Source organism: Penicillium chermesinum, assembly GCF_028974085.1.
Source record: "Penicillium chermesinum strain IBT 19713 chromosome Unknown utg000005l:1.0-4115287.0:1.0-4118363.0, whole genome shotgun sequence".
Taxonomy (NCBI): Eukaryota; Fungi; Ascomycota; class Eurotiomycetes; order Eurotiales; family Aspergillaceae; genus Penicillium; species Penicillium chermesinum.
Genome location: NW_026695315.1, coordinates 726,193 through 750,963, shown reverse-complemented (window position 1 = coordinate 750,963; position 24,771 = coordinate 726,193). Strand labels below are relative to the sequence as shown.

The following is a 24,771-nucleotide window of genomic DNA, read 5'->3' as shown; positions in this document are numbered from 1 at the left end:
AGAGCCATGTTGCAGATGACCGGAGTTTAGAGACAAGATGACACCCATAGAACTGCCTGGAGATCCATTGGAAATGGAATCACTTCCGGACACTATCCGACAGAAAATATTTAAAGGTCGCTGTGTTCCAAGCAGTTCCGGTTCAAACTTTTCACCTACTCTCATTATCCTATCTCCACCTGAATTATTTCTCTCTTCCCACCCCCACCTTTTCGTGTTTGACCTCAAGTGCAACCTCACCTTCTTCAATGTCTCGTGAATTTCCACTTCGTAGTCTTGGCCGTGATGGCCCCAAGGTTACCGCTGTCGGACTGGGCCTTATGAGCCTGGGCGGTATCTACGGTGATCAAGACTCCTTGGAGTATAAGGTGTCCTTCTTGGACCACGCTCATGCCATTGGCCAGCGGTTCTGGGATACTGCCGACATGTATCTTGACAGTGAAGATGCGGTTGGAGAGTGGGTGAAGCGCTCGCACAAGCGTGACGACATCTTCCTTGCCACCAAGTTTGCTTGTCAGTTCGACCTCACCACCAAGAGCATGAAGGTCCGATCGGACCCCCAGTATGTCCACGAGGCGTGCGAGAAGAGCCTCAAGCGCCTGAATGTCGACACAATTGACCTTTATTACTGCCACCGCATCGATGGTGTCACCCCTATTGAAAGGACCATTGAGGCCATGGTTGAGTTGAAGAAGTCAGTGGCCCCATCTCCGGACCCACACCGTGAATGCGCTCGTATGCTAATACTGCTTCCCACTGGATAGCCAAGGCAAGATCCGGTACCTCGGTTTGTCTGAAGTATCGGCCGCAACCCTGCGCCGAGCACACGCTGTGCACCCGATTACCGCCTACCAGATAGAATACAGTCCCTTCGCAACCGATATCGAACGGCCTACCATTGACCTTTTGAACACTTGCCGGGAGCTTGGCATTGCCGTAGTGGCTTATAGCCCGGTCGGCCGGGGAGTTCTTTCGGGCCAAATCAAGTCGGCTGATGACATTGCGGAGAATGATTTCCGCAAGACATTGCCTAAATATTCCGCGGAGAATTTCCCTAATATCTTGAAGCTCGCCAATGGGTTTGAAAAGGTAGCCCAGGCCCACGGCTATACTTCCGCTCAAGTTGCCATTGCGTGGCTGTTGGCTCAGGGACCGGACATCATTCCTATCCCTGGTACCCGCTCTACAGCTCGTATCGAAGAGAACACTGCTGCTTCACTGGTGAAGCTGACCGACGAAGAGCTGAAAGAGCTCCGGGAATTGGTCGACAAGACGGAGATCCCGGGCGAACGTTATCATGCCAGGTAAGTGCATCTCCGATCTGATGCATCGGGAGATCCCTGATTGACACGAGCCTTATAGCATGTCGGCAACTACCCTACGCGACTCTGTTCCTCTGAAGTGATTCTATCTAACACTGGCAACATTGAAATAAGATTTGCAATTTAACGTTATCTGATGCGTACTGCGTAGTGTAATTCAATCGGGTCCGGGTGGATCCTCTTCTCTTGCCCAACTGGCCTATGTATGTCCGACCGCGAAATGCTGTTATGTCGTGCTTGGCTCAAAAATAAGCACAGACACCTTATCTTTCGCCTCCCAATCACATGTGATTCCCCATTCTTGTAAGCTCCCGCAGCATCGTTATGGGGCTGGAAGATAAGCTTAAGTTTTAAATACGAGACGTAGCCCTCATGTCGAACAGCCTACAGGATATACTCCCCGAATCTTCGTCCCCGGTCGCCAAAACAATGCACTTCACGCCGGAAACAGCAGGGGGTGGTGGGTCGAGGGCGGCCCATCCCTGTTGCCAAGGCTGGTTTTTACCCTCTCGAGTCGGACTAGCTTGGAAAGCTCACGAAAGGATTTCCCCGCGTAAAATCCTCTTACCCCCCTAACCCGCGCGTTCCCTCCATGACCCTCACACGATGTCGTCCTCCAGTGATGCCAGCCCCAGCAGCTGGATCACTGGCAGCTACACCGGCGACAGTAATGGCCTGCGCATCACCATCGCAACCTTTATCGGGGTCGCGTGGTACAACGTCATCGAGCTGATTGTCGTCATCTTCCTCACCTTCAAGCGCTACCGCGGTCCCTACTTCTGGAGCATGTTGATAGCCTCGGTCGGCATCCTCCCTGCTCCGTGGGCTACCTGATCAAGTTCTTCGCCCTGACCACCGCGACATGGCTCCCGATCGTCCTGCTCACCATCGGATGGTGGACCATGGTTACCGGCCAGTCATTCGTCCTGTACTCCCGGCTGCACTTGGTTCTCGAGAACCTCCGGATTTTGCGCCTGGTAAAGGGGATGATTATCGCGAACATCTTCTTCCTCCATATCCCGACAACCGTTTTGACCTTCGACGCGAATTTCTCCCACACCGACGCCTCGGTGCGCGGGTACGATATTATGGAAAAGATTCAGCTGACCGGCTTCTGTGTCCAAGAAGTGATCATCTCCTGTCTATACATGTGGGAAACGTGGCGCCTGTTGCAATTGAATCCTGATCGTGGGACCCGGAAGACGATCATCCAGCTGCTGGCGGTCAACGTGTCTTGTGTGCTCATGGACATCGCGCTGATGGTCATCGAGTTCATGAATTTCTACATCTACCAAACTACCCTCAAGGCTACGCTCTACAGCATCAAGCTGAAGCTGGAGATTGCCGTGCTGGGAAAGTTAGTCAATGTCGCCCACCGGCATGTCTGGCAATCGTCCTTTGATCGCGTTGGCGGCCCCCGCTACCCCTCTTTTGTCGATCCTTCTCAGCTCATGACCGACTACAACCACGCCGACTCTTTGCCTACGAGCCGAGGTTCGAAAGGGCATGCAAACGGTCTAGAAGACGTGGACTGTGACGATTCTCGATGAAACCCGGCCGGATATCGAGGAAGCAGTGCGTTATTGCGTGGCGCGCCTCGATCGGTAGGCGTCTCGTTCTTTCTTTCGCGCAATTTCAACAAGGCCCCATGGGGCTGAACAACACATTTGCATACAACGGCGCCTCTCGTTCTTCTCATATACCCCGCACTTCTTTTCTGTTTGCACACAGCACAACCAATGGGTTGGCACCAGGAGTCACCGACAACGTCTCTCCTTGGGAAAAAGCATCTGTATGTTGATCGCGGCCGTCACAAATCGAGGAATCCGCACCTACAACGGGAACGGGCTTTTGCATATACCACGAAGTTACGATGAGCGTTTTCCCATATCCTATGATACCAAAATACTATCTTACTAATTAATTCCGGGCTGTTTGACGCCCGCTAATATCAATACAACTCTTGAAACATAGTCGTTTTCTGGAACAGTACATCGGAACCCAGCTACTCATGCAAGTGGATGCGACGATTCTGAGTAACAACGGAATGTGTGGAAAGGCCTCCTTGAGCCCGGTTGTCTAGACTAGTTCCGCGGGGGCGTCCAGACTGTGCGTTCGGAATCGACAGGCTTGGAAAAAGGTCCTTTGCCAATTCCCTGTCATAAGTCATTTTCATTGTCAGGTTGTTTTCGTTATAACTGTAGTATAGCCTCTTCTATTTTTGTCCAGGTCTGGGGCTGAAAAGTTCCCAAGAACCAGCAGTTTTCACCGTAGTCCTTCCCCAGCATCATGAAGATATTCAGATTATCCGCCTTGCCTACCGCCTCATTATAGTACCAGACCATGGTTCCGGGGGGGGTTCGTCCTCTCAGATGAAGGCTCTCCTTGGCGGATAATGGCCGGCGAAAAGTCCACGGATTGCATCAGATTGGCTTTGAATAGGTTGTTGGTCAAGAGCACGACAGAGTCCGATTCGCCGAACAGAAGCCGTGGACTCTTGCCGGAATCGATGTCTTTGAAAACACTTCTCATGAAGTGTATCGTCTGCTTCTCGGTCGACTGCGCCGTGAATTGTTGCCGGTGGGACAGTGCAATCGACGCCACGGATCCCTGGGCCTGCCTGGCAGTGAGGAACGAGTATGTTGCAAGAACCATATTCTGCACAAAGACCCCTCCCCATTTGAGCAGACTCGGAAACCTGAAACGAGTGTTCAGGAAACTGAAGATGACCAGCGGTCGAGGCTTTGGCTGCGCTGCCGCCAGGGCTCGCGCGACCCACGCAGTAAGTATATCTCCTTCACTCGCAAAAGGCTTCGCGCCGAATCCGTGCGCACCCTCCGCGATCTCCTTCTGAACCGTCTTCTTCAGTTTGAGAACCGTATCTCGGGGCATATAGATGACTCGGCGCTCGTAGTTGGAGTTGGTAGTCATCTCCCACAGAAATCGCATGGAGAACTTGAACAGGTCGCGTCCTTTGAGCCGCCTCTTCTCCAGCTCGAATTCTTCGCCGAGATCGTCCGCCGAGGTTTCCAGCACCTCCCGGTGGGCGTCTTTCCGCGCGCCGACCAGCTTCGGAACCTGATCTTCACGCCCCGCTAAGACTGATGACCAGGCGGAGAGCAGCGCATGGCCGCCTAAAGCGTCCATCATGACATGAGGCCATACTAAGGCGATTAAAGTGGCGTCGTGGAACGAGCTGATATGGACCGACATTGGGGGCAAATTCTTTTGGATAATCTCCTCAAACGTCGGAAAGTTCGTCCGGGCTAGAAATGGCCGGAAATCGGGAGATATCGAATGCAGCGATGGACCGTGAGTCGCGGGGGAGACGGCTGCCCACCGGGTGGTCTCGCAGTCTCATGTCGTATGAGGTGTGTGTCGTATACACGTATACATTGTGCTTATCTGCCGGCGAGGGCTTCTGCACATGAATCTCCAGTTTGCCATCGGGCTGGCGGATTGTTAGCAAATGCTCTGCGGTGTCGGAAGACTGCCACGCCTCGAACAAGCCGCGACAGATCGGCGCAATACCTTACGTCTTAATCGCCCGCCTAGTTTGCGCCAGTCCCCAATCTCAAAAAGGCGTGATAGAGCCCTGTTGAGCTGATTCGCGTCCAGGGCATCGTTAAAGCGCATGAACCAATTGACGTAGGAATAGTTTTCTTTGATGTTATCTAGCGTGTGGAGGGGATAGATGTCCACTGGGGCGCCGCATTCCCCACACGTATGGGCATGCGGTTGTTTGGCGCCGAAGTTCATGCCGTCCAGTGTTCTGCTCTGGCAACCTGGAAGGACTAGAGAAGATTTTTGGAAGATTTGCAGGCGTGATGCAATTATTAGCCGTGGGGGAGGCTTCTTAATGAGAAGTGGGCCTGACAAAAGCCCCAGTCAATCGGGGCAGTCGATAGGCCGAACGGTATTCAGCGTGGTTCCATGGAATTAAGATCGGCGGGTTTCCCTTGGACAGAAGTTTTGGTGACGCAGATCGCGACTGGTGTCCGCCCAGCGATCGGCGGATCAGGGGGTTGATTCCAAGGGTTTTCGGCCTTTTGCGATGAATTATTGCCTCCAGCTCCACTAATTAGTTATGTCCAAGTGGGCGCTCTCGAGGCTCGTGTCATCATACGAAGAGGTCCCCTTTCACAGATGCACCTGATCAGCAAGCTAGGTTTCCGGACGGTCTAGAGGGAAAGCCTCTTCGACCTCCTGTTCGTGATTGGTATAAAGCCTGTGTGTGACAAGAATCAGCACTCCGTGATAGATCACCTCTTGCTGTCTGTTTCTGGGGATCATACTGTTGAAATCACCCATGGGGTACCTTATGTTACATGATAACTAGTACATGATCCAGACCAGGGCCTCGGGACGCGTTGTGCCAATGAAGGCAAGGGTATATAAGGTTGGCCTTGTATCAGATTGGCTCAAGAGTGGGGTCCGCGAGATCATCTATCGCTCTCTTTGGGCCATTTTGGCTCTGGCTCAGACTAGTCGGTCATACTTTTTCTCGCTAATCTTATTTTTGGTCACGGTTAGGTGTTTCCCTGGCACTAGCTATCGCCCCAGTTGTGTGGTGTTGTAGGCCAGCCGGCTTCATCCCCTGCATACTAGTCTGTACGCCGGTGCTACCCTATTTTGATCTTGATTATGCTGGCTACTCATCGTGACTGTGGGGACAACGATCGATCTGCAATACAAAAATGACTATCATCTCGTCTTGCCCGACCATTAGTCCTTCTTTTGTCCCCATTAACATCAGGGGGTATTCTCCAGTCGGTGGGACCTCTTTGCCGACTATCATGTGACTCCATGACATCAGCCGGAGCTGCATCCACGCTGTTCCCAATACCCAAATACACAAACAATATCGACAGAATGGCACCCCACGAAGGATTGGTTCACCCCAAGGAGTATGACATTAAGGACAGCAATGTGGAGTTGATTGGCTCCGATCTGGACCACCGTGTGAAGTACAATTCGGCTGCCTCCGAGCCCGCTTGGAACAACGGCAAGGTCGGTCAGGTGCCCGGACTCTTTATCTGGCGCATTGAAGACTTCCAGGTTGTTCCCTGGCCCAAGGAGAGGACGGGGGAATTCTACGATGGAGACAGCTACATTGTGCTGCACAGCTACAAGGTCGGTGACCACAAGCTTGGCCATGACATCTTCTTCTGGCTCGGCAGCAAGACCACGCAGGACGAGGCTGGCACTGCCGCGTATAAGACAGGTGGAGCTAGATGAGTTCCTGCAGGGCGCGGCAACGCAGCACCGGGAGATTCAGCAGCAGCCCTCTGAGGAGTTCCTCGCACTTTTCCACCATATCAGAATCCGCTCTGGCGGGGTGCGTTCTGGCTTCACCCACGTTGAGCCCGAGGAACCTAAGGAGATTCTCACTTTACTCCGCATCTTCAAGCACCCAGGCTCTGGCCGTATCAGCCCCATCATTGTGCATGAAGTGGAGCCCACTTGGGAGAGTCTGGACGAGAATGATGTCTTTGTTCTGGACAAAGGCGATAAGATCTGGGTTTGGCAGGGAAGAAATGCAGCCCAATGGAAAAGGCCAAGGCTGCTCAGGTTGTGAACGATATGACTCTGGCAAAGCATGTCGATGTTGAGGTTCTCTCTCAGCTGGAGTCTAGATCCAGAATCGTGGTTGACTTGCTCGGTGGTAAAGAGGCTGATCAGTCCTCGCTACAAGCCCCGAGACCCGGGTACTTCTCAAGAAGCTTACAGAGCGACTCCAGTAACGCCCGTCCACGTAGATTGTTCCGACTCAGTGATGCATCGGGCACCCTTTCCTTTGATCTCGTCAACGAGGGAGGCCATGTGCAGCAGTCAGATCTCGATGGCAACGATGTCTTCATTTTCGACACCGGGTCCCGTCTCTGGGTCTGGCAGGGCCTTGGCGCCAGCGAGCAAGAGAAGCATCTGTGGCTCAAGGTCGCTCAGGCTTATGTTCGCTGGCTCCAAGAGACCCAGGAGGACTCGGAAGCTTATTTGACACCAATTTCGAAGGTCACGCAAGGCCACGAGTGCGCTCCATTCTTGAAAGCCATTGCGGCCTAATCATGTACATAAATACCAAAATGAACCTCATCAAGCAATTCTCAAGTCTTCGATCAGAGATTTGCCTGCCCTTGCATAGTCAAGGCCGTTCGCATATGAGTCCTAGTCCTCCAGTCTGAGACTAAGTCTGACATGGATATTGCTCATCAATCATATATTAATACTGCTATTTTACCACAGCGGCACCATCGCTCACTTACTATCATAAATTAATACTCATCTCCTGGTTTAGTTCCGTGCGTTGGATTATGTTAACCCTTTTAACTAGGAAATAAGGCTTCAACACCGAATCAGTCTGCGCTGTCGCACAAGCAGGAAGCCCTTGTACCACGAGATAGCAGGTGTACTAGTAGTATGTAGAATGTAGCGAGATTCAACGAGATTTATTTGCTTCTATTTTTCTGAAGATCAGACATTCGCTTTTCGAACTTTCAATCACTTTGTGAGTCAATCAAGATTAGGATGGAATGGCCGGAGTAGATTAGCCCGGTTAGTCCGATACAACCCCGATACTTCAATTTCACCGCCCTGTGGGGACATCGTCTTCCACCTTTCGCAGGACATGAAATATACCTGTAATTTCTGGTAAGAATTACGCTCTGGCCAGATAAACCGACATCGAATGTTCAGGCACCAAGAAGCACACATTATCGTTTCCTTTGTGTGTGTCAAATCCGATGCCTGCTCTGACCCGAACTTCTCTTCACCCAATGGGGAAACTTCGACCTTCTCGCTTCGGGACGTGTATACTAGTGACCCATTGAAGCATACCATGTCTACTTCTAGTCGCCGGCGCAATCGGTCGTTGGCTTCATGCGAGCCGTGCCGTAAAGCAAAAGTCCGATGTGACCACCAGAAGCCTGTCTGCGGCGGATGTCTCCGCAGACAACTGCAAAATAGATGCTGGTATCACCCAGCGCCACTTACCAGGCGAGCTACGGCAATGCCAACCCCGATCCTGGACCCAATACAGCCTATCTCAAATCTATTAGAGACACACACGTTTCTCGATTCTCCGCAAGCAAATGAATCGGTCAGCCAGGGTAGGGCAGAGATGGAGTCAATCAGGCCTGCCACATTCAAGCCTTGGCTTTGGCCGTTTGCTTCCTTGGTCGCTCCCGAATCGAGATCGTATTTCTCGCGCGTGGAGACTGAGAGTAAGCTGGCTCATGAGGCAAACCTGGCGACCATGATCCATCTTGTGTCAAAGCTCTCATTGTTGCCGACAATTGAAAGGCTGTTAAACGAGTACTACAAGTTTAGCCAGGCTGCGCTGGTTGCAAGGCCGATCGTTTCTCAGCTCATAGCATCCATGAAAACCGGTCTGACCATGGCAGGCTATGCCAACGAAAGTGAGGATGGAGTACTGGAGATCCAGGACCCTACTCAGCTTGCAAGAGGCGTACTTCAAGCGTCGTCGCTCGAGATCACGATAACACCATCCTTGGATCCTGAAGGATTTTGCGCACTTTTCACGGGTCCTTGTCTACGTGTCGAGGCTTTGGGTCTTGTATATACCATTGCCGCACGTTCGGCGCTGTATTTTTCTCGTCATGAGGATGAAAGTGAAGATGCCCTGATGCAGGATATGATATGGTATAGCGATTCTTGTCTGCGCCTTGCGCGGGAGTTAAGCCCACGGACGACAGACTTGATTATATGGCTGGCGCAAGAAAATCTCCAACTTACAACGCTTCTTGCAGGAGATGCGGGTAAGTCTCACAAGACCCATTTTGTTTGCTTTAGTATTCACGACGGAAGGACTCCACGGCTGGCGGCGAGTTAGCGATCTCTCAAACGATGTATTCGCGCTCGGTCTCAATCGCGAGGCAACCTACTCCTCACGCGCAATTCCCTTCTTTCTGGCTGAATGTCGAAGAAAGACATATGCTTCCTCCTATTACCTGGACAAGGTATTTGCCATAGTACTCAGTCGGCCACCTCGTATGTCAGCTCGTCATGCAGACTGCAAACTGCCTCTCGATCTGGCATCAAGGGATATTTTCGTGTCATCGGAGGCAGAAGTCGAGAGCTCGTGTAGGAAGGTGACTTCCGATGGTTGGGCAAATGATTCGAGATATCATACGACAACATGGGCTCGCGTAAGATGCATCCTCGGCGTTTTCCGGGAGGAAATGATTGAATTTCAGATTTCTGCCGTGCGCCCTGTCGACAAGACAAAACTTCTGTGAGACCCCTCTTGCTTCAGGTTTGATCAGACCCCTTGCTAATTGACAGAAAGAGAGCTGTTTGACCGTTGTATACAAGTGTGGGATTCTTTGCCTCCCCATCTCAAGTATCGCCCCGACTGTTGGGACTCGGATATCCCTGTGGCTGGCTGCTTTATGCTCGGCAAAATCTATTTGTCCTACCTTCACATACAATTTTACATCCAAAGGATCCTAGGCGAAGGGTTGCAAACACCTTTGCCAATGCTACTGGAACTTTCCTCCAGCATTTTGGAAACAGTCATCCAAATGACAAATTCCCGGAACAAGACATCCTTTACCTTTCGTGAAGTTCCCGAGATCGTGAGTGAATTCTTCATTCATCCCCTGAAAGGACCCGACTAACCAATTTAAGTTGCTATCTTACGGATTGCCCTGTGCCTCCATTCTGATCACAGCTCTGGAAAGTGCTTCTCGAGATCCGACCCAGCCGCTTCCACCCCTTTTAAAGCCGAGTGCTTTGATTCGGAACCTGTCGGTCTTGGTCGCCAATCTTGATCTTATGACGCGCCCTGGTGACCCTAATCATACTTATTGCCAACAGGCATCAAAGACGCTTTCACGCAAACTTGATCGCATTTTGGATTCATTTGCCGGGCTACGCACAACGGGCGCCCCTATTGACAATGTTTCGAGCTCGAGCAATGACAGGCAGATCTCCGATATCACTCCTCAAACGATCTCTGCGTCAACCCCACTGACTGTAGACACCGCCGCAGGATTCTCAGATCTTGATAACATTGATCTAGCGGATTTCGATAACTTTGATCTCGCAACATGGGTTATGGATGTTGACTTGGACCCAGCTGGCGGGGAATGGAACACTGAATGACCGTTTAGCTCTGCTATATCAATGGTTCAAATTTCATCATTCTTAATGATAACCCACTATAATATAACATTCTGCTCCAGTATACTTCATCCCAACTTTAAAACATGCTCTCCCAGTCTTCGCAGTTCTTTGTTTATTGCTCGAGATCAGCATCGTCAAGACTTGGATTTCACCAGAACAGAATGATCACGATTCAGTCCCTGTGTCGTGACAATTCGTGACTGAGCCGTGATTGGCTGGTATTCTCTTCGGTCCTGTGGTCATTTCCCGCTTTCCATCCGCATGCCATTTAAATAAGTTTATATAGTCTTATGTAGGGATTGGTCTTGTGAACATAGCATACGGCTCTTTCAATCGGAGTCAGACGACAACTTTTCACGGCTGAGCGCTCTTAGGCGCTGGGCATTTTAGAAAGTCATCTTGTGGACTCGAAAATGGAAAGCTACTAAAGCGAAATTTTCCGAGAGCCGACAATAGGGCAGCTGGCAGCGGCATCCGGCTGTCAGACTATGGCGAGTATCGTCCACTTTGCAAAGCTACTCAAGTCGAATTCTCAGTGAATATCATAAGAAACTTATAACTCTTTATATCCATTGTCTATTTGATCCTGTATCGTAGCGTAGCTGGGGGCCCCAGAGTCCTTTGATCGCTGAAGCTACACAGATGCAAATCCGTCCTTACCTAAATGATGGGATCGAGCTCCCAAAACGAGCCACAGAAGACACTCATTCTGAGAGATATTCTCAGACTAGATTATGTCGCGCAAACACCACGGCAGCCATGCGATAAACCATGTTCAGCATGTTCAGTCGAGAAAAATGCAAGTCAGTACTCCCGATCAACCATCTACCATGTGGCTGGGCCAAACTTCTCTCCAGGTGCGACTGTCTTCCTATAGGCAGTCGACAGGTAATCCTAGAGTCGGGTTAGTGGGAACTTCCAAAGATCAAGTCGTATGGCACGCACCATCGTTTCAAAGGGGGCCGAGTTCCCCCCACCAATTTGGCACCGAAACCTCGGGCAATGTTATGGCGAAGAAGATGACAATGGTGGACAGAATGAGGCCCGAGTCGAGTGCAGCAGCCGTGATGTAGTTGTAGTGGCGCCACCATCCGCCCCACCGACGACGGATCCAGTAGTTGAAGATGAGGCCGAAGATGATCCAAGACGAGTAACTGATTGGAGTGGCCCTAGGATTCATTAGCGCACAGAATAGTACAAGCACGGGGTCTTCATGGTAACTCACGGAGGCAGCCAGGACATGGCGCCGAGCATTCTTGCATCTGGTCAGCATTAAATGGTCTGGAGAAGGAAGCGGTTCACGTACACGGGAGCATTCAAGAGTCGCAGTTTGGATGTTGGAAACAGGCGCGTGAATACATAGAACACAACAGGGAGCCCCGCGCCAATGAGCCAGAACCATTGGATCGAGGTGTAGATTGCGCCGGGGCCAAAGATTCGTTTGGGCCCGATGACACCTACAATGAATCAGCGTCAGGTCAAGGTATGGTATTGCTGGTTGGGCTCAACGTACCCCATACGATGCTTGAGGAGAAGAACGTCCGCCCATTCGGGCATGAAAAATGAGAGGCTTGATCTCTAATTCATGTAAGCAAATTTTCAATCTTGAGAGAGAGAACAGCAACATACGCAGCGCAAACATTATCAATATGCCCCATAGTCCAGTTCATGACTGCAATTTGCACAAAACAGGCCCATAACGAAGCGATGACCTGAGACATAAATGTGACTCGGGGTGGAATTTTCATGTAGTGTGCCAACTGTGGGGAATATCAGTTATCACACATTCGACGCATATAGGATTGAAGCTTTAGAGTACCTTCAGATCTTGACAGTAAACTTGCCTATATAAGCGTCAGTCGGGATGATCAAAACAGCTGATGCAGAGTCATGACTCACGCTTGCCCCAGTGTGATCGTGCTGAAGACTTTGAAAACCATAACACCGATTGGCCTCCCGGGGATCATAAACCCAGCCAAGAATGGGGACAGGACATTAAGAGCTGCATCTGATGAGCTTTTCTGACGGATTATCGAACATCAAAGAGATACTTACAGAGCTGGATGTTCGTGACGGCCATTATCATGCAAGTTGGAATCTTGGATGGATTAGTATCGGGCATCACCGAGGCGGGTTTAGACTCACAATGAATATAAACGCAATGATCAGAGACACGAAGAAAGCCCACCCTGTGAAGCACATTAGAATCTTCACGGGACAATCTCGAGAGGAACGTACAAGGCATATTCGTGTCATATCCGAGCACACCGCCAAGACCAAGCGCAATAGCCCCAATGAAAAGAGCTCCATACCACCATTCAGGAGCTTCGCGATACTTTTTCATCATCATGAGATGAATGTCGGATTCTTGGTTTCGAGCTTCCCTGAAACGACGCCATATCTCCGTGCGGTGGTATAAAACAACGTGCACTAGCACCGCAGTCAGGGCGGCGAAAGAGAGTCCGTAGTTCAGAGCGAAGGTGGGTGCTAGGAACATGGGCGAGTAGGCTTTGTATTTCTTCTCATCAAACGAGAAGTTGGGGCCAAGGATATTTCGAACTTCGTATGCTTGCTGTGTGTTGTCAAAGGTAGTGGACGTATTTATAGGAAGGTATTCAGAGTACCTGGTATGTTGTTAGATCAAGCGAGGCTCACAGGGTAAAAGTTCCACATACAAGGCTCCAGTGTACGCAATTCCGATCGTAGTTATCAACACAAATACTACAAGTCCGATCATGGTGTTGAAGATTGCGTGAGCCGGGGTCAGCAACGGGTCCAAGAGATAAGCAGAGACGTATCTTCAAGGGGTCAGCGTCATGAATGGGGGTTCTCTAGGAAGGGCTTTCTGTTCTTAAACTTACGTCCAGTCGAATGTGATTGGAATGAGAGAAAGCCCAGTATAGCCACCAAACAGCTGGTTTAAAACCACATTGTTCGGTTTAATCCCTTGTCGTCCGTCAGTCTAGTCAAAATCAGGTGTCGTCACAAGCCTTACAAGTAATGAATGCAAAGACTGAAAGGCTTTGCCAAACCACGCCCGGTAACCTAACTGATTTAGAGAGCTTTCGCCGGCGCAGGCACAGGAAGGAATAAGCAAGTAACTCACCAATACCAGCAAAATGCGCCTATCATGACATACATGAAGTAGCGATAGCGCGAAATACTCCATCCGTTTGTCTCCAAAGGATTGGATGGGCTTTTGTCATGAAGGGCATAGAACAAAGTGGTATTGGCGAATTGAGTTGGCCATATCATGGCGGCCGGCCTTCGCATCATTAGAAACATCGTCTTTTGCCAGCGAGGTGGACAGCTCACCATATCAGGAATCGGCGAAACATCCCAGCAAGTGCAATTCCTATGACTTGACTACTTAATGCGAATAGAAGCTGGAATCCCCAGGACAGATCCAAGTTGTACAGGGCTAAGTCTTATTAGTATTTACCCCTTTTGCCATGGCGTTCACATACATGGTGCTTTCAATGCCAGCAATGCATCAGTACAGTATGCATAACCTATCGAGACGCTGGTTGGGTTAGGAGACACAGTATAGTAGTATCACCTGCAAACTTACTTGGCCATGATCTATAAACAAAGCCCCGTTAGAATCTCGAAAGTCGTGAAGGCCCTATTCGAAGACGCTTACTGTGATTACTGTATGCTCTTTCATATTAAAAGGACCTGGATTGAAGGTCCAACGCACCCCGAATGTGTTGAATGTCTTGGTAGGAACAACTTTGGCCCATAGGCAGCCAAAAGGATAAACCACCAATTGCACAACAATGGCAGGGATCGATATCGCCGGACTCCTGTTAGAGGCTTTAGCTTGCATTTTGGTGAGTATGGCAGGTGTCCAATTACCTCATGCTCAGAAACATGTTCACTCCACTGCCGACTGTGCAAAAGATCGTCCCCAGGATCCAGGCGCGCACTGTATTAGCGGGCTCCCCGCCATCTGTATTGCGCACAGCAGCACGAACTGATTCATATTGGGAATCTTGCACCAAGGACTTCTCGACTTCCACTGCTTTTTCTTGATCTTCTGTGATCACTGCTTCGTGGATCTCCTCCACCTTCTCCTGTGGCAGGTTGGGGTCCCACTGGCGCGACTTCTCTATCTTGTGATCGCCCTGGGGCTCGTAATCTCCTCGTTCGTGCATGGCCAACGAGACCGCGTGTCAACGATAGGAATAAATGACAATGATCCTCGAATCCAGACATGAGGGAATCCTGTTGTTATGCATATCTTGCGCGTTCAGCCCTGGAAAGATAAGAATGTAACCCTTTGTTGCTTTTCCCCGCACGCCATCCCGTTGTTGCGTTAGAGTGCGGCCCGCCACTCTGATAACCTCAATCGCCCCCCGTTTGGGTAAAAAGGCGGAGGCTGATTGCTTAACATATTAGCCCCAATCGCACCAGTCGGAGCGGCTGGCGACATGATAGCCCTTGGTCGCTTAATGTCGGGGCGCTCCCCCGAAACTCACGCCTGGACCTTCCGGGCCCCTGCTCTGGCGGGATTTCTTAGGCTTCTTTGCACTTATCAAGCTTTACATCTTGTCTCGCCGTGCATGCACCTCAAGTCTCTACTGATAACGAGAAACTAGACTATTTTGCGATGGTTTCCTCGAGCACCCCGCGAGGCATCGCCCTGCGGTACTCCCACGGCGACGATATTCGCGAAAGGATCGAACGTGTAAAGGAAGATCTGAAGGAAATCAAGAGGTTCTACCCTATCACAATATCTCCTCGCAGAGCAAAGCGGCTATATGACTTCTTTGATCAGGAGCTCAGTGCTCTCGGTGATCAGCCCTTTGACGTGTATAACCAACAGGAAAAGATAGACTATCTCCTCCTCAAGAATTACTTGGAGCGACAGCGTCGCGAATTAGATCTTGACTGCAAGCAAAATGAGCAAGCGACGCCTTTGCTGCCCTTTGCCCATATCGTCGTTGACCTATGTGAAGCTCAAGCTCTAGGTTCGCCAATGGAACCCAAGGCTGCTGCTCAAACGCTTTTTGAGTTATATGTGGAGGCAAACAACCTGATCGACCAGATCACAGCCAACCCTGTCCAATTCCAAATTGGCAAAAACAGTGCATTTCGGGCCGCAAATGCGGTCCAAAGCCTTCGGGGTCACCTTCGGGACTGGTTCAAGTTCTACAAGGGATATGACCCTTTGTTCGACTGGTGGGTCGAAAGTCCGTACAACTCGGCAGATATCTCCCTTGAGAGGCTCGCGGCTTTTGTCCGCGAAACCCTCGTAGGTATCGAGCCGGGCAATGAGAATGCCATAGTCGGTCAGCCCATTGGGCGTGAAGGCTTACTCGACGAGTTGCTGGCAGAAATGATCCCATACTCGCCAGAGGAGATCCTTCGAATTGGCGAAAAGGAGTTCCACTGGTGTATTGCAGAGATGGAAAAGGCGTCGCGGGGGATGGGACACGAGGACTGGCATCAGGCTCTGGAGGAAGTCAAAAATGACTTTGTCGAGCCCGGAAAACAGATAGATCTCGTCCGAGGCCTGGTTCAAGAAGCCATTACCTTTGTCGAAGATCATCAATTGGTTACGGTACCGCAGATCGCCAAAGAGACCTGGCAAATGTTCATGATGTCGCCTGAACGGCAAAAAGTCAACCCCTTCTTCCTTGGTGGAACATCAATCATTGTTTCTTATCCGGTCGGCTCGATGGCGCACGACGAAAAGCTCATGAGCATGCGTGGAAATAACATTCACTTTTCTCGCGCCACTGTCTTTCATGAGATGATACCGGGTCACCATCTGCAGTTCCACTACAACGCAAGGCACAAGCCATACAGAAAGCTATTCGACACTCCATTTTGGATTGAAGGATGGTCACTGTACTGGGAATTCCTTCTCTGGAACGACGACCGCTTCAAAAAGACTCCCCAGAACAGGATCGGGATGCTCTTCTGGCGACTGCATCGCTGTGCCCGGATTATCTTTTCGGTCAAATTCCATCTCGGTCAAATGTCTCCCCAGGAATGCATTGACTTGCTCGTAGCCGAGGTCGGCCACGAGCGTGCGACGGCAGAGGGTGAAGTCAGGCGGTCCCTGAATGGTGACTATTCCCCATTATATCAAGCCGGATATATGCTGGGGGCTCTCCAAATCTTTACCTTGCGACAAGAGCTTGTGGAGACGGGAGCTATTCCAGAGAAAGATTTCCACGATCGATTTTTGCAGGGAAATCGCATGCCGATTGAATTAGTCAGGGCCTCAATGATCCACCAGCCGCTGTCTCGCGACTATAAGCCCTCATGGAGGTTTTACGACCTTAGCTGATGTTGCGTCGAATCAAAGGGTTTTAGAAAGAAAACTCCAAAGCTCCTGCAAGATGCACCAATATCATGAGTACAAGCGTGCAACCGACTAGTAGATACCAAGCAGATCCCGATTATGCTTCAATCCATCCAAAAGCCAATTCATAGCTATTCATCGCTTCAAGTGCAAAAGCAGAGGGTCTGGTTTATTGGATCTTGGGCGTCTTTTTGGACAGCCACCGTTGGGGTCGTAACGTAAAGCCCGGGCCTGAAACTTCGGGCAAAACTGACCTCCGGACGGAGAATAGAAATCCCCGAAGCGTCACGCTCACTGTATCGTCTCTCGGGCCCCAGGGAATACAAGAATGGATTTCCTGTCAGAGATGAGATCTTCTCTTAGTACAAGCCTGCTCCCCTTCGAGTCTACACTGTGATCCTGCTGGGTGGGTATAAGGCTGGACTGGGTCATGTCGGACACCAAGAGCTCTGGCGCAGGGCCGCAACACCCGCCCTCACAGCCCAAGATGCAGCGAATCTTGGCCTGCGTGAATTGCCAGCAGCGCAAAGTCAAGTGCAATCGCCAATTTCCTTGTGCCAATTGTCTCCGGCTCAAAACACAATGTGTCCCGGCAACGCAGACACGCCCACGGAAGCGTCGATTCCCCGAACGGGAGCTCCTAGGTCGTCTCCGCCAGTACGAAGATCTACTTCGCCAGAATAACGTACCGTTTGATCCACTCCACAAAGAACAAGGGCCAACGGCAAATGGGGAGGATGACGAGTCGGATGATGAGCAGCTTGCAGACGCAGCTCCATCTGCTTCCACTCCTTCCACATCGCCCAAGTACGTTTTTCTACAGCCTGACTACTGTTCCACCCTCTGGACAATGTGAATTAACAAACAACCGCTCAGGGATATTTGGCGGGCTATGAGCGGCGGGGTATGTCTAAGTTGGGCAAAATATTATTCGCAGTCTTCTCTAATTCCAATCTAGTTCCCAACTCCCAATCCAGGTTATGCGTTGACCGAAAGCGCTCCCGAGTCAGCGGTGAAAGTGTCGTGGGATCAGTCGTTTCAAAGCGATGACCATATTATTCTGACTTCACGCAAAGAGCTTGTTGACATCTCGACGCTCCATCCAGAGCCAGTACACATCTTTAGGCTCTGGCAAATATACCTTGAAAACGTAAATCCCCTCTTAATGGTCACGCATCATCCCAGTCTTCAAAGCAAAATCATCGAGGCGGCTTCCAATACGTCAAACCTCAACGCCCATCTCGAAGCCCTCATGTTCAGCATATACAGCATGGCCGTCGGGAGTCTCCCGGCGGCTGAATGCGAAGCCCTCTTTGCTTTGTCAAGGGATGATCTTTTGACGAGGTATCAGTTCGGCTGTCAACAAGCCCTCTTGAACTGCCGGTTCCTCCGAACTGATAATCGCGACTGCTTGACAGCATATCTTCTGTTTCTTGTAACTTCTCCCGCCCGATCTTTAGTCGACATATTGCTTAACACCATTTAGGTATCACTGCATGCCAGAATGCATCCCCGGTCTCTAGGATCAATGTTAGCTATTGCAGTGAGTATCGCACAACGCATGGGAATACACAATGAATCAGATCTCGCGCGGTGCACTCCCTTCGAAGCCGAGATGCGACGAAGACTGTGGTGGGCACTTGTCTGCTTTGATGCGCGCATAGGCGAGCTCAGCGAGTCCAAAACATCGATACTCAACCCGACCTGGGACTGCCGAGTCCCTCTCAATGTGAATGAATCCAGTCTCTGGCCAGAAATGAAAGTGCCTCCTAGCCCTCGTGGAGATGCCACTGAAACAATGTTCATTGTAACCCGCAGTGAGCATGCGGAATATGTGCGAAATGCTCCATTCCACTGTGAATTCAGCAATCCGGCCATGAAACTTCTCACCAAGTCATACGGGGAAATGAACACCTTTGAAAACAAAATCCATCACCAATATCTCCAGTTCTGCGATGAGGGCAATTCGCTTCATTGCATGGCTGTTTGGATGTCCCATGTACAGCTTTCCAAAAGTCATCTATTGGAAAGTTATGCGAAGAACATGGACGCTGCGAAACACCTGACAGGGTCCCAAATCGAGTCTGGCATCCAGCATGCTTTTCGCATGCTCGAGTGCGACACCAAAATGTTGACGTCGTCTCTCACTAAAGGGTACACTTGGATCATCTCTTTCTACTTCCCCTTCCCTGCTTACGCGCACATTGTACAAGAACTGGTAGCTCGACCTGCCGGGAAGCATGCAGAACGAGCATGGGAGATTATGAACAGCAATTACGAGGCCCGGTTTGCTTCGGAGGATACGCCGGTCGATGGCCTTTTTGGAGTGTTCTCGGGCGTCGTGTTAAAGGCCTGGGAAGTTCTAGAAAAAGTTGCCAGTGATGCAGGGGAGCAAAAGGCCCCTCCAAAGATCGTGCGGAGTATCAACCGAAGGATTCACAAATCTACACAGCGTGCAGCAAATGCCCCTGCTGTGCCGAATAATGGAGTGGCCACCGATCTGAGCACTACCCCCCAATCTATGCCAGTGGATGGGAGTGAGTATATGTTCTACGGGATGGGCGAGCCATCGAACATCCCATGGGTAGATCCCAGGATGCTCGCAAACATGGGGCCCGGTCAGCCATCCGGGCCGGACATGAGCCATCTCAACTGGGCGTCGATGGTCTGGGGGTTGCGTAATGGCCGCGGGTGGTAATTTAGCAATCGTGTGAAGCACCCATAGGCCATGTCAGATAGTGAAAAAGTCATTAATTCGAATATATTCAAAACATAGCATCCCAAAATACAATGTGACATCAGGTCTTAACTTCGTTATGTTGCTACACTAAGCCTCCGCGAAACTGTTGAATATCCCATTAAACCACCTGTCGAAGTCGATCTCCTCCTGGTTCCACGGAAACTGCACTTCGTTCATATCCACAGAGTTCATGCCATCGGGCGTATTGGCTGACATTTTACTTGGTGTCATTTCATCAGAATACGGAATGACGCTCGCCCGACTCAAAGTCGAGAAATTCGAGATGATGCGATTGAAGTCGATGGAAGTCTGGTTGTTCGTTCGGGCCCCGTCGGAGCTCGACTGTTCGGCGATCAAAATCGAGTCAATCAGCGCGACGCCTCTTTGCGCCAATAGATCGCCAGTCCGAGCTGCGAGGCGATTGCGGGCAGCAATCACTGCTATTCGGTACATCTCCACATTCGCCTTGTCCTTGGCGGGGTCTTGGATGAGTGCGTTCATTTCAAAGCACAGGATGACTCCCGCGGTGATCGCGAACGCCGTATGGGTCCAGATAGAGAGGTCACCCTCTTCGACAATCGTTTCGTGTTCTCGTAAGATCGTCATGGCGGCGGCCACGCAGGTTCGTCGTGAGTGGCCGTAATTCGAGTCGTGGAATGATCGGAAGAGGAATAATCGATGGATCATAATGATTTTCTCTGCGGCTGTGATTGCAAGACTGCGCCGCGCGATGGTGAGCCATGGTATCTCGGCTTCCTTTGCGGTATCTGGGCGCAGCATAAATAACGGGATATTCTTCACAATTGTTCTCATTCTCTGGTCCACCTTCAGGATATGTTCGTACTGCTCCTGGGTGGGTTTGCGCCGATTCATAGGTCCTAGCCCGTCGACGAGTCCGGGCATCAACGCGGCAAGGCTCACGAGGGTTCGTACATAGCTGCTGATGGTCGGGGTCTGACTTGGGATATCTACTAGGTCATGGTCGTCGGCATTGAGCGGAAGGCCGGTGGAAAAGTGCATCGGGGAGATGCTATATGTATCGGTGAAGGGGATGGCGAAGTGATCTTGAATGAGCATCTGACACCACACACGCCGGCCGACTTCTCGCTCAATTCTCTCTTCCCATTCATCCCGGTTTTGGCTAAATTTTTTCGAGTGGTCCTTGATCTTGTGGATGCCCAGGCATTCGGCAATGCGCACGGCGGCGTTGAACAAGGTCGCATTCAACTGGCTCAGGCCAAGGTTATGCGCGACCTCGGTGGAAATGACGACTGCCTGGACAGAATATATGGATAAGTTGTTCAAGAAATGGCAGCTATATAGTGTTTGCACCATGGCGGAAAACAGCTGGTGAACCGATTGCATCGCGTCGAGATCTATATTGACCAGGAGTCGGAGCTTGACGCTGTTCTGTATTGAGTTCACCGTACAGCTGAGCACGGCAAAATAAAGTGCCATCCAGAGTGGGTGGTCACATCTCCCAGTTTCCCAGAAGAGCTGGCACTGCTCGAGGAATGTCGGTGTATGAAAGGCGTTGTGATGCCAAGTCAGATGCGTGACATGGAATTTCACAAGCTTTTGGGCGAACTCCGTCGGTGGGAGCATCACGAGGGTTTCGAGCGACGAGCCGTATATTTGGAAGCTGCCACTGTTCATCGATAAGAGCTCGGGGGTGTCTCTGCGATATTCACAACCACACCGTCTATGGGGGAAGCACCCTGCCGAATTCCGCCCCCATGCGAGGTGCTCAATTGCCGTGAGGAGCGGCGGATCATTCCCTTCTGGCGGGATTTCTACGAAACGATGGCGCAGGCCCTTGTCCTCCTGGGTTGTAGAGGGGGTCTCTTGATCATCCGCTGCCGACACGGAGGCAGCCTCCTCGGAGTCATTGCTATGGCCAGTTTGGAGTTGAGAGATCCGATCCCTTAGCCTCCGGGCAACTCGCGGCACCTTCTCTGCGGAGAACGAGTCTAATTCACTTAATATTGACGCCAGAAATTGAATCTCCGAGGCATGTTGCACAGTATTCCGTCTTAATTGTACTACCTCGACGGAACAATGCAAATTGAGCCTCCTGCACCTTGAGCACGGGACCTGCTTGTCACATTTCCTCTTCCTCTTCGTGCACTCTGGGTCATGTCAGCGCAATGCCACCGAGAACAAAAGAAACCAGAAGCAAGGGATGAAGTATTACCGCGGCAGGCCAAAGGACGACGCTGTGAGACGCGCAAAGGAGGCGACGAGTCTTGATCGACTGGCATGGAGTCTAGCCTCTCCTGTGGGGTAGCCCTACTCGATTCCGGGGCGGGATTCTGGGAAGCAACCCTCTCGTATTGCCATATGCGCGTTCAAGAAGGAGAGGGGGCGCCGGGTGAGTTCGGAGACTCGCCCGCGCCCGCCAATTTATATCGGCGAGCTTATCTGCCGCTGGAGATAAAGAGCTGACTCCCCCATGCTGCTCCCTTCCCACGCCCAATCAACGCGGCTTGGTTTCTCTCGGAGGCCAGCGATGAACTGGTGTTCGCCCAAGGCCGATGGTAGATGCCATCATAATTGAGAGGCGATCGCCGTCACTGAGATAGTTGAGCCTCCCAGCTTGTCTCCTCTACACAGGCCTCCCAGCATGCGATAGGCGCATCTAGAATCTTCAGCTTATCATCGACCTGCCCTTGTTGCCTGTCGACGAAGCCATCACTTACGTGCAGTGTCTAGGAGGCCGGATCAGCTCGGCTCGACATAGGCCAGGATAATGTCCGCCTGGTCTTGATCCTTCGTTCAGTGCGACCGAGTAGCGCGTCGTGTTCTTAGACTCCCATTTCGTTCGAAACGAGTTCTTCGCAGGACACAAACGTGCTATTTATCTGGCCTGCTTGGCCCGCTGGGACATTCCGGGAGGTTCCAGGCCACATTGGAGTATCCTGCCACCCACAAGTTATAGGTGTGCCAGGCTGGTCATGATTTGGGTCCACGTTATACCAAATAGGCCACACCCCCGCAGTCTCTCGGCAGGAGCCGTGGGGGATTCCTTATCATTGACATCGGTTTCGAGAACTTGGGCATGCAAAGCGCCCCGATTTCAATCTGCAGGCTCTGAAGGTTCTCACATGTCAGGAACAGGATCACCCCCTTCTCGGGTTTTCCTTTCAGCGCTTAATATGAATCGATCATTGCCCTACTAAACTAAAACCCTTGGAAGTTATCGTACCGCTTGTCCTCAAATTAACTAGCAGTGAAGCTCCCAAACACAGACGCTCTTGGTTCTACTAGTCCATGTGTGCAATGGTTGGCCCGGGGCCTGGACATTCGAGGAACAAGAACATGAGAAAGGCAAATGTAGAGGAGCACCCCAGATGTAGCTGATTGCCGAGAGGAAGCCGGGCCACGTTACCATTGCCTGAAGCCTGAAAGACTCCCACTATTGCCCAATCTCGAAACAAACACGACCCCACCACTCTCCTCCAAGTCGGTGAAGAAGTGTTGGTCCCCAAAGTTCGAAACTCGACCCTTTCCAAGGGGGGGCTTCGGATGAATGCGGGGACAGATCGCGACATCATTCCTCTTGGGGCAATCCCACGCGTCTGATTTGGAGGTGTTGTTCTGCGCGATTCCTTATGATCTGAACTCACCCATCTTCCAGAAGGTTTTGTTCCTGAAGACCTCAGAACCAATCTCGGCGATTGGGCCAACCAGCGCCACGCATGCAACACCGGCGCCCGGGCCGGGGGCGCTCTGATTGGTCGAAATCGCCGGTCTCGACTCACGATCTATAGATGCCTTCACAGCTTAATCCAGCATTGTTGGGCGATAAGATGGTTCTCATTACATTATTGCTTGCTCTGCGGGGGACCTATATCTTCAGGCCTGTGGCTCGCTTTCTCTCTTCGTCTTCTCCAGTCTATACTTGCTCCCACAAACAATACGGTCGACAGTAAGTCTCGGTGCAATCGACTGCCCCGCGCCCAAATTTTCTTTATCTAATCGTCGCAGCCCTATTCCCCCTCGAGTCCAGCGATCCCATCGGTGTGGTGGGCTATTACCACCCTCGACTACCATAGAGCCCCCCGAACTGGGCGACGACCACGTCCCTTCCAGCCTACAGACGCCATGACACCCGACCTGCAAGACAAGTCGATGCCCATAGGCATCCAACGAAGCCGGAGCCGGCTCGGGGAGCTTCTGGTAGCCGACACACTAGTTGCTGCGGGTTCAGCAACCCTTATTACACCGGCGGTGATGATCTTTGACAGGTGAGCATGGAAGCTCGGTGGACGCCATTCCCCCCTTCTTTTCTCACGCATCCGTAGACTCGTCGTCGAAAAGGCCTTCTACAACCAACCACTACTCCCAGCGTTCCGCAAGCATCTCTGGTTCTCGATCACTCAGCCCGCTACATTCCTGACCTCACGGCCCAGTCTCCTTGTCTGGGGCCTCTACACGGCAACTTTCGCCACTGCCAATGCCTCTGAAACGATTTTAAACAAAGTATACCCCAAGATCGACCATGCAATTGCGGGTATGACCACCTTCGCATCTACTTTCTTTGTCAACTCCTCAGTGGGAATTTGGAAAGATGTCAAATTCGCCCAACTATTCGGCCACATGAACAGGCCCCAATCGACAGCAACCCCCCCCACCAGCATCCTCACCCAACGCCCAAGCTGCCTCTGATACCCCTCCCCCCCAAAACCGCTCGCTCTATCGGACGCACCCGGATTCCCTTGGCTACCTACTCTGCTTTTCTCCTTCGAGATGGATTGACCATCTTCGGATCCTTTACACTCCCCACCATGGTTTCCACCGCCATACCCGACTCCGTCGCATCGCAAGAATATCTCAAGATCCTGATCGCGCAACTCGCCATCCCTGCATCCATCCAACTTCTCAGCACCCCGATCCACCTCTTCGGACTCGATCTTTACAACCGACCCCAGGTCCTCCCCACCAAGGACCGCATCTCCCGCATCAGTCGCGACTGGCTGGGTGCATCCCTACTTCGCATGTGCCGCATTATCCCCGCGTTTGGAATCGGAGGATTCGTGAACACCGAAGGACGCCTCTATCTCCATGAACAATTGGATGGACGGGCGCCCTCCTAAGCTCTTTTGTTGAGAATATAAATAAGGAAAAATTACATAAAGCCGAATATATCCTTACCGATTCACATTTCGAACAAGAATTTTTGACCTGATCATAGATTGTGTGTCTGACCCCACCCTAGCCCGGGCCGGTTCTATGCGCCTCGGTAAGCA

At 51.3% G+C, this 24,771-nt stretch overlaps 11 protein-coding genes across 11 annotated transcripts; 7 read left to right on the top strand and 4 right to left on the bottom strand.

Annotated features, from left to right (window-relative positions):
* Window positions 1-248: 248 nt before the first annotated feature.
* Window positions 249-1,405, top strand: N7468_006426 (NADP-dependent oxidoreductase domain-containing protein; the record flags this gene model as incomplete). The annotated part of the gene is made up of 3 exons (XM_058475722.1): window positions 249-694; window positions 765-1,304; window positions 1,363-1,405. 3 exons carry the CDS (start codon window positions 249-251, stop codon window positions 1,403-1,405), a joined length of 1,029 nt encoding a protein of 342 aa, XP_058328612.1.
* Window positions 1,406-1,928: 523 nt separating this feature from the next.
* Window positions 1,929-2,872, top strand: N7468_006425 (uncharacterized protein; the record flags this gene model as incomplete). Its single annotated transcript, XM_058475721.1, has 2 exons — window positions 1,929-2,123; window positions 2,162-2,872. The coding sequence occupies 2 exons, from the start codon at window positions 1,929-1,931 to the stop codon at window positions 2,870-2,872; spliced, it is 906 nt and encodes a 301-aa protein (XP_058328611.1).
* A 778-nt stretch (window positions 2,873-3,650) lies between these two features.
* On the bottom strand, window positions 3,651-4,535 carry N7468_006424 (uncharacterized protein; the record flags this gene model as incomplete). Its single annotated transcript, XM_058475720.1, has 1 exon — window positions 3,651-4,535. The coding sequence occupies one exon, from the start codon at window positions 4,533-4,535 to the stop codon at window positions 3,651-3,653; it is 885 nt and encodes a 294-aa protein (XP_058328610.1).
* A 28-nt stretch (window positions 4,536-4,563) lies between these two features.
* N7468_006423 (uncharacterized protein) lies at window positions 4,564-5,081 on the bottom strand (the record flags this gene model as incomplete). The annotated part of the gene is made up of 2 exons (XM_058475719.1): window positions 4,564-4,773; window positions 4,854-5,081. The coding sequence occupies 2 exons, from the start codon at window positions 5,079-5,081 to the stop codon at window positions 4,564-4,566; spliced, it is 438 nt and encodes a 145-aa protein (XP_058328609.1).
* A 1,113-nt stretch (window positions 5,082-6,194) lies between these two features.
* Window positions 6,195-7,385, top strand: N7468_006422 (uncharacterized protein; the record flags this gene model as incomplete). Its single annotated transcript, XM_058475718.1, has 3 exons — window positions 6,195-6,455; window positions 6,547-6,843; window positions 6,921-7,385. 3 exons carry the CDS (start codon window positions 6,195-6,197, stop codon window positions 7,383-7,385), a joined length of 1,023 nt encoding a protein of 340 aa, XP_058328608.1.
* Window positions 7,386-8,157: 772 nt separating this feature from the next.
* On the top strand, window positions 8,158-10,445 carry N7468_006421 (uncharacterized protein; the record flags this gene model as incomplete). Its single annotated transcript, XM_058475717.1, has 4 exons — window positions 8,158-9,097; window positions 9,147-9,573; window positions 9,628-9,916; window positions 9,969-10,445. 4 exons carry the CDS (start codon window positions 8,158-8,160, stop codon window positions 10,443-10,445), a joined length of 2,133 nt encoding a protein of 710 aa, XP_058328607.1.
* A 973-nt stretch (window positions 10,446-11,418) lies between these two features.
* N7468_006420 (uncharacterized protein) lies at window positions 11,419-14,623 on the bottom strand (the record flags this gene model as incomplete). Its single annotated transcript, XM_058475716.1, has 19 exons — window positions 11,419-11,635; window positions 11,692-11,721; window positions 11,773-11,923; window positions 11,980-12,044; window positions 12,096-12,226; window positions 12,286-12,310; window positions 12,366-12,468; window positions 12,522-12,564; window positions 12,612-12,655; window positions 12,705-13,090; window positions 13,142-13,264; window positions 13,328-13,412; window positions 13,462-13,511; window positions 13,573-13,731; window positions 13,782-13,887; window positions 13,934-13,989; window positions 14,038-14,048; window positions 14,167-14,272; window positions 14,325-14,623. The coding sequence occupies 19 exons, from the start codon at window positions 14,621-14,623 to the stop codon at window positions 11,419-11,421; spliced, it is 2,190 nt and encodes a 729-aa protein (XP_058328606.1).
* A 455-nt stretch (window positions 14,624-15,078) lies between these two features.
* Window positions 15,079-16,767, top strand: N7468_006419 (uncharacterized protein; the record flags this gene model as incomplete). Its single annotated transcript, XM_058475715.1, has 1 exon — window positions 15,079-16,767. The coding sequence occupies one exon, from the start codon at window positions 15,079-15,081 to the stop codon at window positions 16,765-16,767; it is 1,689 nt and encodes a 562-aa protein (XP_058328605.1).
* A 445-nt stretch (window positions 16,768-17,212) lies between these two features.
* On the top strand, window positions 17,213-19,480 carry N7468_006418 (uncharacterized protein; the record flags this gene model as incomplete). The annotated part of the gene is made up of 4 exons (XM_058475714.1): window positions 17,213-17,589; window positions 17,659-17,686; window positions 17,741-18,217; window positions 18,269-19,480. The coding sequence occupies 4 exons, from the start codon at window positions 17,213-17,215 to the stop codon at window positions 19,478-19,480; spliced, it is 2,094 nt and encodes a 697-aa protein (XP_058328604.1).
* Window positions 19,481-19,609: 129 nt separating this feature from the next.
* On the bottom strand, window positions 19,610-21,783 carry N7468_006417 (uncharacterized protein; the record flags this gene model as incomplete). The annotated part of the gene is made up of 2 exons (XM_058475713.1): window positions 19,610-21,651; window positions 21,717-21,783. 2 exons carry the CDS (start codon window positions 21,781-21,783, stop codon window positions 19,610-19,612), a joined length of 2,109 nt encoding a protein of 702 aa, XP_058328603.1.
* Window positions 21,784-23,626: 1,843 nt separating this feature from the next.
* N7468_006416 (uncharacterized protein) lies at window positions 23,627-24,618 on the top strand (the record flags this gene model as incomplete). Its single annotated transcript, XM_058475712.1, has 3 exons — window positions 23,627-23,769; window positions 23,827-24,076; window positions 24,130-24,618. The coding sequence occupies 3 exons, from the start codon at window positions 23,627-23,629 to the stop codon at window positions 24,616-24,618; spliced, it is 882 nt and encodes a 293-aa protein (XP_058328602.1).
* Window positions 24,619-24,771: the final 153 nt, after the last annotated feature.